We start from the raw sequence: 16523 nt of genomic DNA on the forward strand, positions 1-16523 counted from the left end.
CCTGGTTGCTTGATGAACTAGTTTTATTTTCATCGGAATTAGCCATCAGGGCTAGGTTGACATATTCCATATCATCATCTTCATTGGCTCCATCAGCTACCCAGTCATCCTGAGTCAGAAAAGCTCTTTCCTTTTGTTTGAGCAAATCGAAATATTTCTTTTTGTAATCCACTTGCTCAAATTTCTTCTTCTCAGAAGTTGGCTTTCTGCACTCATTTACAAAGTGTCCACTTATGCCACAGTTATAACATTTGAACTTAGATTTGTCCACCATGTTCTTGTTTGGCTTAATGAATCTAGCATTTTTCTTGAATTTCATCTTTGCAAACCTCCTGGACAGAAAAGCCAGATGTTCATCAACATCATCAGAGTCATCTTGACTGGAATTGTTTTCAACCTCAGCTACTTGCTCCTTTCCCTTGCTTGATTCTGATTTGCTTGTGCCAATTTTGAGACTTGGCATTGTCTTTTCTTCATTCCTGGCTTCAGTCTTCTCATTGTCAGCTACAAGTGCAACTGATCCACCTTTTCTCTTTCCCTTTTCCAATAGCTCATCTTGCTCCATCTCAAGTTCATAGGTCTTCAAAATTCCATATAATCTTTCAAGTGTGAAGTCCTTATAGTCTTGAGAATTCCTTAGTGAGACAGTCATAGGCTTCCATTCCTTTGGTAGAGACCTTAGAAATTTTAAGTTGGAATCCTTGACTTGGTACACTCTGCCATACAGCTTCAATCCATTCAACAGTTTCTGAAATCTATTAAAGGTATCATTCAGTGATTCTCCTTCTTCAAAATGAAAGTATTCATACTGTTGAATGAGAAGCTACATTTTGTTTTCTCTAACTTGTTCAGTACCTTCACAGATAAGTTGCACAGTATCCCAAATCTCCTTAGCAGTTTGGCTGTTAATGATATTATCAAACATATCTTGATCTAGGCCATTAAACAGAATGTTCATGGCTTTCTTGTCCTTGCGAACCTCTTCAATATCTTCATCACTCCATTCTGCTTTTGGCTTGGGAATAGACTGTCCAACAGCAACTATGGCAGTTGCAGCTGTGGCACCTTGTGAGGGATGTGAGGACCATTTTCAATGCAGTTGATGTAGCTTTCATCTTGAGAGAGAAGATGTAGATGCATCTTCACTTTCCAGTGATGATAATTATCTCTTTCCAGGATTGAAATCTTTACACCAATATCCTTCTTACTCATGATGTTAGTAGAATAGATCTTTAAACTCTTTGTAAGTTAAGAGCTTGCTCTGATACCAATTATTATTCCCAAGGAACTAACAATGAGATTTACAGAAGGGGGGTTGAATGCAAATCTCAAAACTTTTTCAAGTTTTGAACAGTTTCAAAGGCTAAGTGTTTTAATGATCAGTTGTGTGTGAATTGTTTTGAGCAGATACAGAAAGAAATATATTCAAGACACAAATGTAAAGAACACAAAAGCTTTAAAAACTTTTCTGGTGGATTTATTGTTCCGCCAGAGATGTGTATTTCATAAAATCTGTGATTCAAAGAATTGATCACAGCTGTGTCCTAGTACAAACTAGATGATTTTCTCTCTATGTTTTTCTAAACAGCTCTGGAAAATTCACCATCTAATTACTAGCTGCAAATTGGTGTATATATCACCAAGTTTACAAGTGAAGACAAAAATAAAAATACAATTGAAAAAGTTCTTCACATGTTTCTTCTTCATTTCTCTATCCAATGCAATCTAGGATAATCTTTAAATCTTTGAATACTTCCTTGTTTGCACCAGAATGGAAATGCTGCATTTTCTTGATTCCTCCAAGAGGCTACCACATTCCAATTGTCTCTGTCAACCCATGTGCCTCCGTCAGCTTATGAATTGTCACTGTCAACTGCTATTGAACTTAGCATCTGTTGAAACTTTCATCCGTTGATGGCTTTATCCGTTGATGCATTAGCAGTTGAAGCTTTATCCGTTGATGCACTTATCCGTTGATGGATGTTATCCGTTGAAGCTTTAGAGACATCCGTTGAAGCTTTGTTTCTCATCCGTTGAAGGCCTTTAATCTATCAGTTGATACTACTTCACTTATACAAAATTACAAGGCATGAAATTTACAATTAGCCCTCCTATTTGCATATCCACTAGTAGTCAACATGACTTATAATTTCCCACAACATCTAAGAATTATAGCTTAAATACAGAAACTGAAATGTGCTACAATACTGAACTTATTTCTAAGTAAAGCTACTCCATCAACGGATAGCCAGAGTGGTCTTATCCGTTGAGGCTACAAACACTAGATTTCTACTTAAGTGTTTTGTTTAACTTATAATCAAACTAATACACATATTCCTAACACCTTCCTTATACCAGATTCTTACAAATCTAATCGAGCATTCATATGATCCTTTGTCTTGCCTCCCATATTTAACAATGTGCCTAGAACACTATCACAGATGTTCTTCTCGATGTGCATTACATCCAAGTTATGTCGAATTAAGTTATCTCTCCAATAAGATAAGTCGAAAAATATTGACCTCTTATTCCAAGGGTTAGTTTCGCAACTAACTTTCCGTTTACTTCCCTTTCCAAATGTGTTCACATAACCATCCAGCAAGACTTCAATTTCCCTCCCAGATAGCATTGTAGGAGTTTTTCCAGTCTCAACATCACCATTGAATCGTCTCTTATCAGACCTCCACTTGTGGTTGGGGTCTAGGAATTTTCGATGATTCATATAGCAGACCTTCTTGCTATATTTCAAATACTTCGACGACGTCTCGTAATTACATATTGGACATGCTAATTTGCCTTTTGTGCTCCAACCCGACAACATTGCGTATCCAGGAAAGTCACTAATGGTCCACAAGATGCTTGCATGTAATATAAAGTTCTGATCTGTTAAAGAATCATAAGTTTCCACCCCTACATTCCATAACTCTTTCAATTCCGTGATCAACGGCTGTATGTAGACATCGATATTGTTTCCGGGATCATTGGGACCAGGTATTATTGTTGAGAGGATTAAATTTTTGGGTTTCATGTTCAACCAGGGAGGGAGGTTGTAGTTAACGATAACAATTGGCCATATACTGCGAGTGGAACTCATCTTGCGATATGGATTAAAGCCGTCAGAAGTTACACCTAATCTGACATTCCGATTATCTGAAGAATAATGGGGATATGTGGCATACATTGTCTTCCAGGCTTCCCCATCAGCCGGATGTCGTAACTTCCCGTCCTTCTTTCGATCTACTGCATGCCAGCTCATTAGTTTAGAGAAGTCTTTGCACAAAAACATTCGTTGCAGCCTTGGTTTTAGTGGAAAGTATCTCATAATATTGGCTGTAATTTTATTATTTTCTGACCCTTGTGCCACAGCCTTCCACCTTGAAACACCACAATTTCTGCACTTAACTTCTTTTTCATTTTCACCCCAATATAACATGCAGTCATTCGGACATGCATGTATTTTCACGTAGTTAAGACCTAAATCCTTGATGGTAGTTTTAGCAGAATTAAAAGATTTAGGCAACCTAATCTCAGGAACAGCCTCTTTTAATAACTCTATTATTTCACTAAAAGTCGTCTCGGTTATGCCATTAAGACACTTCCAGTTATAAAGCCTAATTAAGAAACTTAAACGCGAAAATTTCTTACAACCTGGATATAATGGCTGTCTTCCTTCCTCGACAAGACGTAGAAATTTTTTTGCATCTGCATTCGGTCCCACATTACCATAGGCAGCGTTCAGCATCTCATCAATATTATCTTGAAACCCGTTATTTTCTTCGCGCTCCATCGTCGATATTGAAACCTCGTATATAAAGTGTACTAATCTCTCATGAGGTCCATTGCAGACAAGGTGATCATAAACATCCTTTTGAGACCACCATAGACGATTATTACATGGACGACAAGGACACTTCATTTCATTTCCAACACCGAATTTAGACATCGAGTTTCTCACAAAATCTTGTACTCCATTCCTATATACTTCACTATATTTAGGATGATTTAACCAATTACTATCCTGATCAGTCATGTCTACATAAAAGAAAACAATTATCAAATTTAGAATACCGCTAAATTTCTATAATATTAGCACCACATTTATTGTTTTATATTTTATCCATTTATTATCATACATCTTTTATAGTTACACTAAACGAGTCCCTTAAAAACTTAATTAACATAACCAGCCCCTTAAAAAAGCTAATTAATTATATACTAAAACTAGCATATATTTCTATTACATGATACCAAATATTTTAGACAGTGAATTCGTAATTATTTGAAACTGACCACTAACATTTATAAACAAGCATACACTTCAGAGTATTATTCATGTTACAAAATTATTAGTCGGCCCCTGCCTTATTATTTTCTCATCAAGGTCAGGGCAGTTATTCTTCAATCCACTTTAGTCAATGTTCAACAATAATGACTCCTTATTTTCTAATTAGCTAGTACATATAAGTCATTACTTTTTGTTTCATCTATTAAAGTTCTTACCAGGTTCATATATGGACCAAAATTATAACTTCAATCTTATTTAATATATTAAAAACACATTCGCTTAACCATTATTCACCCTGTCTTATAACAATCTGATATGCCGAATCTATATAAGCACTGTGTTTATTTGGATTACCATATTAAAGTTTGTTAAACATTTTAATTATATACCTAATTACATACCTAATTTCCACTTGCAACATATGGAAACATTACTTTAATTTACGAACCAACCTGTTGTAAACTATCTATAAGCAATTCGCAACTATGCACAAAACTCAAAGATTCTATGCACAAAACTCAAAGATTCTACACTTATAAGCAAACTCTAAATCAATTCCGTAAATAAAACAAACATGCGCAAATTCAAGCACTTATAAGCAAACTCTAAATTATTTTGAACTAATGATTCGAATAACTAATATTCAGATAATGCATCTGAATATTACAGTGAAGAACAAAAATAACAAACCCAAATACAAACCAAGCAAAAATAATAATTACAGTGAAGAACAAGACAAGTAACAGGTTATTTGTTTTATAACAAAACACAAACATACAAGAGAAGAAATAAGCAAAATACAACACATCATCACTTAACTAATATATATTATCTACAACACCCCTTGTATTCTCAAAAAAAAACAAGATGGATTTTGCATCATGTCGACCAGGCAAAATCACAAACCGACCAGGCAAAATTACAAATCGACCAGGAAAAGATGCATGCTTACAAAAAGGAAAAATAAGCAAATAAGAGAAGAAATTAGCTCTGAAAATAAGGGCATACAAGAGAAAATCAAACCCTAAATACCTAATTACAAGCAAATGAGAGAAGAAAATAAGGGCATACCTGAATAAACCCGATTGAAAAGAAAATAAAGCTCTGAACCCTAAACCCGATTGAATAAACCCAATTTTCGACTGAGAAAAGAAAAGAAACCCTAAACCCGACTGATTAGCTCTAAACCCAAATGATTAGCTCTGAAAAGCTCAAACCCAACTGATTCATCTTCAGCTCCAGTTATTGACGAGAGTGTTTGTGAGATGTGTTTGTGAAATGTATTTTTGAGTTAGATGTGTTTGAGTGAGATGTGTTTTTGGACAAAATAAATGAGCGGGGTGTTATTTAGTTTTGGGCCGCCCAAAATTTTGGTCCAAAAAACTACCGCCTAAATGCTGTCCAAAGACTAAAAAAAGAACCGCCTAAAATTTCAGTTCTATGGTAACATATTTTCTGATATCAATGGTTACAATTTTTTTTTATGTTACAATAGCGATTTGCTCCTGTCTATGGTAACACTTTCTCAGCTCTACTGCAACGCAAAATCAAAATGTTAGCTTAGATCAATTTTGGGGGATATAAGGTAACATTTTTTGCTTGTAACACCAAAAAAAGTGTTGGGAGAGGTCATATATGGTGTAGTGTTCCTGTAGTGTGCTTAATCTGTACTAAAGTGATCACATGAACTTAAACAGAGATTAGTTTATTCACATGCACTATTAAAAACATATGAAATTAAGCATGCAGTACTGATTTGGATATATATAGTTAAAAGCATTCAAGCACACACAAGAAAGTAAACAAATAGTCATTCACTTAAAGAATCAAAGAAGACAAAAACATTTTCATTAATCATTAAGAATATGAATACAAAGCAGAATCATAAAATAGTCCTATCACAAGATATAAACTATTCCTAGAAACTATCCCATCTTCACCTTCTTTAATGCTTCTTGATTCTTCAAGGCTCGACGGTGATAAATCCCTAAGATAGTCTTTGCAAGAGAGATTATGTTCTCTTGCATCTTAAGAGCTTCAAGTCTTTGATGCCCAGCCTCTTTGGCTAAGAGTTCTTCCTCAAGAGTAACTTCTAAATGAAATAACTGGAGATCCAATCGTTGATCACCTGACAACTCCTGAAAGACTGATGACGGAACATCATGAGGACGGAAGATTTGAGTGTTTGAAGTGAAAAGGTGGTGAGAAATTTTGAAAGTGGAGGGTTTGAATTTATGGCAGAGAAGTTAGAAACTGAAGTGACTCTTTGATTAACCATGTAATAATTAACATAATACGTATACATGATTACGCGTATCTAGGTAAACAAAAAGTAATCTCTCTCTTCAGATTCCTATTCCCAATGTAAGTACTCGAGTATTACTATATACTTGCATCAGTAGCTAACCCATTTAAGCAATTAAAAGATATTCCAATAACTCATTGATTAATTATAAATATTGCGTAACAATTTATTTTGAACAAGTTTAAAATAATTAATGAAGTATAATAGTCAATCATGGTTTGACCTTTATTAGTATTTTAATTACGACTATCAGGATTTATTAACTACTAACATAATCTATTAGTCAAAGCAAATTTAACTAATAACAGAGCATGTATGCATAATCAATAGTTCAACATGTAGTTTTCACATAAGATCATTTAACAAAATTGCATGTTATCATGGTATTAACATTTAGCACAATAATCAGTATCTAACAAGTACCGACACATAGTAAGATACCATGCACTAAAAATATCAGCAGTCTTAATTATTACAGTTTGAGAATTGTCCTGATATCATTCCCAATTCATTTACCAATCTTGTGAAAGTATATTCACAGAGAGGCTTGGTGAATATATCTTGTTAGGAATATGTTGTGAACTTGATGATAAATTAAACAAAACACCTTAGTAGATTTAACTTAGTGAATTTTGTAGCACTCGACGGATGACCAAATATAGTCCCGACGGATGATTCAATATAGTCCCGATGGATGATGATTTGACATCCATCAAGTGAGTAACTTATGTAATAATAAGTATTGTAACACATTTCTGCAAACAACTTTGTGTAGATTCTGTAGGAGCATATGAGTCATATTGTCTGTTACATATTGAATTCTCAATGATCAGAAGAAGCTCGGGATCTGGCTGTTCGGGTGTCATCAGGATCTGATGTATCGTCAGGATTTGGTATGTCATCAGTATTTGTATGACATCAGTATTTGAAGACAGTCAGCATTAGAGGATTTGTTCTGTTCCTTATAATATGGAGCAGATATCTGTTACTTCTGAGTTATAGGACTTTATCTGTTTAGTTTAAGATATGTATCAGTTTCAGTTGGTTTTTGATAATGCATATCTTAGATTAATCTGTTATAGTTGTGTAGTATATAAACACAGTTTAGGTCATCACTTAGTAAGATGACTCTCGAGGATCATTTGACCTAGCAGCTCTCAAGAACATCAGTATTTCTTGAGAGGATTTTGTAACAGTTTTTATCAGAAATATAAAAAGCTTATATATTTTATTACTTGTTCGAAACATTTATTTAATTGTATCCAACCCCCCTTAAACAATTGTATCTTTACTGGGCAACAATTGGTATCAGAGCACACTCATAAATTTACAATCATAAATGATCTAAACATGTCTCTGAACAGGTATGAAAGCATTAAAATTCCCATTCTGAAAAAGACTGAATATCCAACATGGAAGGTGAAGATGCTCATATACCTGGAAGCTACAGATCCAGATTATCTAGACGTAATCAATGATGGACCCTTCATGCCAACAAAACTGGTGCCTGCAACTCCTACGGTTGCTGAACATTATCAACTGGAGGAGAAGACAGAATGGATACTAAAAGAGAAAGTAGCTGTGCAGAAAGATGCAAAGATGAGAAACATTTTGCATAACAGTCTTGATTCTGTGATGTCAAACAGGGTTATAGCCTACAAGACTGCCAAAAAGATCTGGGATGCTCTTGAAACTCAATGTCAAGAAACCATGGCCATCAAGAAGAACAGAAGGGCTGTTCTGATTCAAGAATATGAACACTTTGAGGCCAAGACTGATGAAAGTCTCACTGACATCTATGACAGATTTCTGACTCTACTAAATAATCTGTCTTTGGTGGGAAAGGTGTATGATCGAGAGGATTCAAACACCAAGTTTCTGAGAGCCTTGAGTGAAGAATAGGAGACTCAGACTTCAATCATATGACATAAGTATGATCTGGAAGTAATTACTCTGGATGAAGTCTATGGCATGCTGAAAACTCATGATTTGGAAGTTCAGCAAAGGAGAGAGAGGAAAAGCAACAAAGGGAAATCTGTTACTTTGAAAGTGAATGATAAAGCTTCAAGAGAAAAGTCTGCTGGAGCTGCAAGAAAGAAGAACAATTTGCCAGAATCAGATACTGATAATTCATCATAAAATCCTGATGATGATACTGATTCTGAAACTGATGAGAACATGACAGATTCTGATATCATGCAAATGGCCGCATTACTGGTTAAAGGCTTCAGGAGGATGCAGTTCAGAAAGTCCAAGAACAATAGAAGCTTCAAAAAGAAGTTTACTGGAGGTGAAAGGAAGTCAACTGGTAGAAAAGATGAAAAGGACTCTAGAGCTGGGAAGGTAGACAGGACAAAGATCAAATGCTACAACTGTGATGAACCTGGTCATTTTGCCACAGAGTGCAAGAAAACAAAGTATGACAAAGGGAAGATGTTATTCCCAGTGGACTAACAATGAGATTTACAGAAGGGGGGTTAAATGTAAATCTCAAAACTTTTTCAAGTTTTGAGCAGTTTCTAAGGCTAAGTGTTTTAGTGAGCAAATGTGTGTGAATTGTTTGAGGCTAATACAGACAGATATATATTCAAACACAAATGTAAAGAACACAAAGAACTTAAAAACTTTTCTGGTGGATTTGTTGTTCCACCAGAGATGTGTTATTTCAGAAAATCTGTGATTCAAAGAATTAAATCACAGCTGCTTCCTAGTACAAACTAGATGATTTTCTCTCTGGATTTTTCTAAACAGCTCTTGAAAATTCACATCTAATTACTAGCTGCTACTTGGTTTATATATCACCAAGTTTACAAGTGAAGACAAAACTGTAAAATACAATTAAAAAGGCTCTCACATGTTTCTTCTTCATTTTTCTATCCAATGCAATTTGGGTTTAGCTGTTAATCTTTGAATACTCCCTTGTTTGCACCAGAATGAAAATGCTGCATTTTCTTGATTCCTCCTAGAGGCTGCCACATTCCAGTTTGACTCTGTCAACCCATGTGCCTCTGTCAGCTTATGAATTATCACTATCAACTGCTATTGAACTAAGCATCCGTTGAAGCTTTCATCCGTTGATGCCTTATCCGTTGAGGCTTTATCCGTTAAAGCTTTATCCGTTGATGCATTAGCAGTTGAAGTCTTATCCGTTGAAGCACTTATCCGTTGATGGATATTATCCGTTAAAGCTTTAGAGACATCCGTTGAATCTTTGTTTCTTATCCGTTGAAGGTCTTCAATATCAGTTGATACTTCTTTACTTATACAAAATTATAAGGCATGAAATATTTACAATTAGCCCTCCTATTTGCATATCCACTAGTAGTCAACATGACTGATAATTTCCTACAATATCTAAGAATTACAACTTGAATCCAGAGAATGAAATGTGCTACAATACTAAACTTATTGCTAAGTAAAGCTACTCCTTCAACGGATAACCAAGATGGTCTTATCCGTTGAGGCTACAAACACTAGATTTCTACTTCAGTGTTTTGTTTAACTTATCATCAAACTAATACACATATTCCTAACAATCTCCCCCTATTTATGTCTACTAGAACTGTAGGCATAAATTTGGGTTTAGCTTGATGATAACAAAACACTTGACAAACATATTAACTGTAATAAAGCAGAAATTCAAAAGTACTGCACAAATGTGTATGCTGAGATGGAATTGAAGAATTACATTGTTTCCAAGGGTGCTCCTTTAGCCTGAGCAGATTAATTTCTTTTCCTTTGATCCCTTGTTTTCTTTCCTAGCCTCCTGTCATTCTCCTCTATTTGAAGTTGAAGTTATCTATAGAACTCAGCTTCATCTTCTTCATTGATGTCCAACTTAGATTGCATATCCTTGAGAGTTTCATTACTGGCAATCTTGAGCTGATCTTCAAGTCTGAAAAATCTTCTGACTCCTTTGTTATCTCTGAACTCCATCAACCAATGAGGTGATTTGTGAACTGTAATTCCTCTTTCTTGAATGAGTAATGTTCTAGGCAAGGCATTGGGCTCCCACCAAGTCTTTCTTATGTTGGCAATCTTGTTGAGAATCTCAGTCTTGGCAGTCCTGGTAAAGCCAGAATCCCTTTTTATGGCTGAGTAGACTCTAACCAAGGTAGAATAGCCTTCATTCAGAATCCTGTAGAGAGGCCAAGTTCTTTCCCCACTTCCTTTGTATTTGAACACTAGTCTTTCTGGTAGCTGTCTGTAGGCATCTATTCCCCTTACTTCCTCCAGCTCATCCAGATAGAGTTCAATGTCTGAGAATTTCTTTATGTCACAAATGTGAACATAATCATCCTTAGAGGCTTGTGGCTTAGGCTTAGGCTTCTGAGTAAATTTGATTGAGGTTAGAGGAGGTGTTGATTTGATTTTCCTTTTCTGTTTCTTTGAAGGTGGAGAAGTGGTTAAGAAGGTGGGCAATTTGATGGTGTCCCAATCAATTGGTTCCTCCTTATAAGTGATTGTTTCACCATGGATGTTTATGAAGGGGTCAGGCACAATGGGTTCAGGAATAGAAGGTAGTGGTTTGGATTTTGATTGGGTTTCTTCAGTCTCATCTACCATCTTTCTTTTTATATTGGCCTTCTTTCTGTTCCCTTTCTGCCATTCCTCTATTTCCTTACTTCTTTCTCCCACATCATCACTAAACATGTCCCCCATACCTACATCTTCACTCTTGTCTTCAATTTCTTTCTTTTCTTCAGCTTGACTTGACTTTAGCTGTTTTTCAAGCTTTGTTTGTGCTCTTTTGTCAGCCTTTAGCTTTTTGGCTTCTTTCTTCAACCTTCTGGCTTCTTCCCTCTTGGCTATTGAGAATTTGGGATGTCCTTGCATCACACAAATGCTCTTTCCCTCTCTAAAGATAATAGCCATGTTCATCTTTTCAACCACATCCATAGTCTCTTTGTGCTTTATGATACTTCCACCCAAAACCTTGTCTTCATCAGGCTTTGGAAGAGGAAAATCCACTTCTTTCATCTGAGCAAGGCTTAGAGGATTCTTTGTAGAGTCCTTATTGGATCTGTTGTTGGGCTTGAGAACCATAGGTTTCATATTCTTGGCAGAAATCTCTCCAACCTTATTCCTCCTTACTGGCTTGAGCTTCATAATAATTGATTCCACCTTTGTGCTATGCTTCACAGATTGTGATTTAGAAGCTGTAGAACCAAAAATTTGTTGCACCTTTTCATCAATTTTCCTCCTTTTCTCTTTGACTTGCAATTCAGCTGCTGCTATCTAGATTAGATCAATTCTATCAAGCTTTTCTTTGATTTGAATAGGTGGAGAAGTGGTGATGGCAGGAACTAGCACTTTAGATATTTGAACTGTTGTTGATGGCTCTCCTTCCCCTTCTCTTTTATTCTCCCCTTTTTTGTTATCATCAAGGGTAGGGGTCAAGCCTTGTGCTTTTGCCAGCTGCATTAGTAGATTTGTCTGAGTTTGTTGATTCTGAAGAATGGTGACCATAGAATCTTCAATGATCTGAACTCTGTTTTCCAACCTGGCCAGCCTCTTGTCAGCATCAGATTCTCTCATCAATCTCACTAACAAATCTTGCATAGTACCATAAGGCATGACTGAATCCAACTTCTCAGCATTGTAAGATTTCAGATCAGCAATATCCTGCTTGAGTTCATCCATACTTAGATTCTGTCTGATATGCTGTAACTGCAAGAGATGCAGAGAGTCTAGATGAGCTTGAAGAAGTGCCTTTGTACCAGCATCTGTAGTCTCCTGAAGGGCCTTCTGTATAGTCATTACTTGCTTGACCAAAGCTACACCAACTATCCTGGTGTAGATTCCTTTGCCCATGCCTAGTCAGGTAGATTTGGAACAAAACTTGGGCCTGTTGCTCCCCCTAAGTTCATGCTCTCATCCAAAGAATTAGAGTCATCATCATTAGAATTTACTCCAAATTCTTCAGATGGCTCACCAGCTTGAGAAGGCAGCCTATTAACAGCAGCTTTGTCTCTTAGAAGAGATTCTGAAGTGTGTACAATATTCAAGGTCTGCTCTGCCTCCACATTGCCCTGAGCAGCCAACAATTGATAGGCTGGAACAGGTTGAGTAAAAGTGTCAGCATCCAAGGAAATGTTATCAATTACAGCTTTGTAATGTTGCTGAAATTGTCTTTCCTTTTCTGTATCATCCACAATCATTGACTCACTAGCAATGGCTGGATCCACCCTTATAGCTTATGTACCTGCCTTTCTCTCATTTTCTCTATTTTCTTGCATCAGGGGCTCCCCCTGGCTCACACACACCCTCACCTTCTAAGGTGGCACTCCCCTCACTTACTTTTGCCATGCTGGAAGAAATAGCATGCATATGTTGACTCTCAACCTCTCCTTTTGCCTGGGAGCAACCCAGCCTCTCACTCAAATTATCACTCCCTTCCCTCAAACCTAAAAGTGATTGAACAGTATCCATGTCTTCTACAGTTGGAATTGTTTCTGTTATATGTGTAGAGACCATCAACGGATAGGGAGTATCCGTTGAAGTGGAAACTGATGGTATCAACGGATAACTGCTGTTAAGCTTATCCGTCGAAGAACAACCACTTGTCAACGGATGAGAGATATCCGTTGAAGAAGGAAAAGATGTAGATATTGAAAGTGACATAATTGATGAATCTGTGTGAATTGATTTTAAGTGAGGTGACACAGATTCTTCAACTATATCTGAAAGAATTGGCTGATGATCCAACAAATCATCTAAAAGATGATGATCATCAGGATTTGAGTGGGGCTCCTCCCTGAGTTTTAAGGAGGGAGAATCAGGAATTGATGTGAATATCATATCCACATCCAGAGAGGGTGATGGAGAGTTTGATGATTGATGTGTTTCTATTATGAGAGAATGGGCCTGTGACTCCACATTTGCTGGAGTCACATCAAGCTGAATTTGAGAAGGCAAAGATACAGGTGGATGTATCTGTGCTGTGTGTGCCCCCTGTATGGAAACTAGGGTTTTAGCCTTCTTCTTCCTTGAAAAGGTTTTGATTGGTGAATGTGTGGCTTCAGTGTCCCTCCCTCTTTTGTTCTGTGTCTTTGGTTGGGGACTATTTTCAATAGCTGCATCCTTTTGGGAGGATACAACTAGGGATGTGTTTGACTCCTTTTGAACCATCACAGTCTTTTGAGAGACTGTGGCTTGGCTGGCTGGGGTACCACTCACCTCTCCCACCTTATCCTGGGGGGTTTCTTGATGTTCACCCCTCCCCTCACCACTCACACCCTGTTCACTCCCTTCAGGGTTTATGGTAGTTGTTACAACTGTTGTCTTTTGGGAAACAACAGAGGTGGTTTTCTTTGACTTGTGTTTTGAAATTTTAGTTTTGGTGGCTTTGGTAGGAACCTGTTGGGACAAAGACACAGATTCCAATGCCACACTAGAAGGCAAAGAAACAATGGGGTTGGAAACAGTATGAGTTATAGAAGTGTTTACCTCACTTACCTGTGGTGCATTCATTATTGGCAAATATACTAATGGCACCTGGCTGTTGAGGTTGATTCTCAAAAGGTCTGCAAGGACCCTTTTCTCTTGTGCCCAGCATCTGAGTTTATTGCTCTCATTAGATATAACCAACCCTTCAGCAATATGGTTAGCCAATAACATAAAGAATCTAGCATAGTAGATGTTATGTGGTCTATTAGCTTTGTTACCTAACCTGGAACCTAATTCTAGCATGACATATTTGCTAAAATTAAAGTACCTATCAGAAACTAGCATATAGAGCATATTAACAAGAGATGAAGTTATGGCATCAAAATTGCTAATCTTTCCAGAGAAAACCTTGATAAAGGCATCTCCAAGAAAACTCCATTCTTTCCTAAGGCCCTTCCTTCTAATACTACCTAAACTAGCAGAATTAAAAGCATAGCCTATGGAATCTAACATAGCAGATACATCTTTATCAGTACGTGGTGTCATGGCATTATTCTCAGGCAACTTAAAGCAAGACTGTATATCATCACAGTTAATGCAATAATCCTTACCTTTGAGAGAGAAGGCAATAGTCATATCTGTGGAGTTGAACTCTGCAGTTGTCCAAATCTCCTCAATTACCTCACAGTAAATGGTTGGGGCTTCCAGCATTGCATAGCTTAGTTTACAGTTTTTGATGAAGTCCATCATCTTGTGATAATCAGAATGGGCTTCATTCTTTTCAACCAAGGCTACGAAATTGTTCTTTTCATAAACAAATCCAGACTGAGACATAATTTTGACTACTGGTGCCATTGTTGTGAGTAGAGGCTGCAGAGAAAAACTTGAGAGTTTTGGGAGAGAAGGAGAATAAAAATTGCAAGAAAGCGTAAAGTGAAAATAAGAATTCAATGGGCTTTTATACTTTCTTGAATTAAAACGTAAATAAAATGATTAAATGATACTTTTAAATAAATTACAGCCGTTTAAGAATAAAGAAAACTGTAGAAATTCTGAAAACTGCCTTTAATACAAATACATACAACAGTGTATATCTGTATCAACGGTTAAGTAAAAGAATCAACGGTTGTGACTCACTTAAAGTAACCGATGTGACACTTCAACGGATAAGGTAAATAGTTATCCGTTGATGATCAACACTATTTTATCCGTTGAGGGATAAAATTACCAGAAATGTATTTGTCTTTCAACGGATAATGAACATCCGTTGATAGAACAATTTTGGCTTTCAACGGATAGGGAATATCCATTGATAGAATATTTTTTACTTAAAGCCAACTTTGTTCTTGCAGCAAATTCATTTCAGGCTTCAAGGCAGATTATAAAGAGGACATAAATTTATGAATAATTAAGCATACCTAGCACACTTATTAATCTTGTGAATGTTGATTCATCAAGTGGCTTGGTGAATATATCTGCAATCTGCTTTTCACTTGGAACAAAATGAAATTCCACTGTACCTTTCATCACATGTTCCCTAATGAAGTAGTACTTGATGTCAATGTGCTTGGTTCTTGAGTGCTGCACTGGATTTTCAGTAATGGCAATGGCACTTGTGTTGTCACAGAATATAGGAATTTTGTCAACAGTTAGTCCATAGTCAAATAGTTGATTCCTCATCCATAGTATCTGTGCACAGCAACTACCAGCAGCAATGTACTCAGCTTCAGCTGTTAATGTAGAAACAGAATTTTGCTTCTTGCTGAACCATGACACAAGCTTGTTCCCTAGAAATTGACAGGTGCTAGTTGTGCTTTTCCTGTCTATTTTGCAGCCTGCATAATCTGCATCTGAGTAGCCAATTAGATCAAAACCAGACTCTCTAGGGTACCAAATTCCTAGATTTGGAGTCCCTTTGAGATATCTGAAGATTCTTTTAATAGCCACTAAATGAGATTCTTTAGGGTCAGCTTGAAATCTAGCACAGAGACATGTAGAAAACATTATATCAGGTCTACTAGCAGTTAAATATAAAAGTGAGCCAACCATGCCTCTATAACTTGAAATGTCCACAGACTTTTCAGCCTTGTTTAATTCAAGCTTGGTGGCAGTGGCCATGGGAGTTTTTGCAGATGAAGAGTCCATTAAGTCAAACTTCTTTAAAAGATCATAAATATATTTAGTTTGACTAATGAAAATTCCACCACTAACTTGTTTAACTTGTAAACCAAGAAAATAAGTTAGCTCTCCCATCATGCTCATTTCATATTTACTTTGCATTAACTTAGCAAACTTTTTACAAAGCTTATCATCTGTAGATCCAAATATAATATCATCTACATAAATTTGAACAAGTATTGTAGAGCCATTAACATTTCTAAAGAAAAGAGTTTTGTCAACAGTACCTCTTGTGAAGTGATTATCTAGAAGAAATTTTGACAAAGTCTCATACCAGGCTCTAGGTGCTTGCTTTAGTCCATAGAGTGCTTTCAACAGATAATACACATAGTCTGGAAAGTTTGGATCTTCAAATCCTGGAGGTTG

General features: G+C 36.5%; 1 protein-coding gene across 1 annotated transcript in view; it reads right to left on the bottom strand.

Moving 5' to 3' along the window:
- The window catches only part of LOC141686321 (uncharacterized), an 8076-nt gene extending 4046 nt beyond the window's left edge, over positions 1-4030 (bottom strand). The window contains exon 1 of the mRNA XM_074491361.1: positions 2555-4030. Within this exon, the coding sequence (XP_074347462.1) occupies positions 2555-4030 (1476 nt within the window). The remainder of the gene's footprint in view (positions 1-2554) is intronic.
- Positions 4031-16523: the final 12493 nt, after the last annotated feature.

The sequence above is a fragment of the Apium graveolens genome, chromosome 9, assembly GCF_009905375.1.
Source record: "Apium graveolens cultivar Ventura chromosome 9, ASM990537v1, whole genome shotgun sequence".
In the NCBI taxonomy this organism is placed as follows: domain Eukaryota; kingdom Viridiplantae; phylum Streptophyta; class Magnoliopsida; order Apiales; family Apiaceae; genus Apium; species Apium graveolens.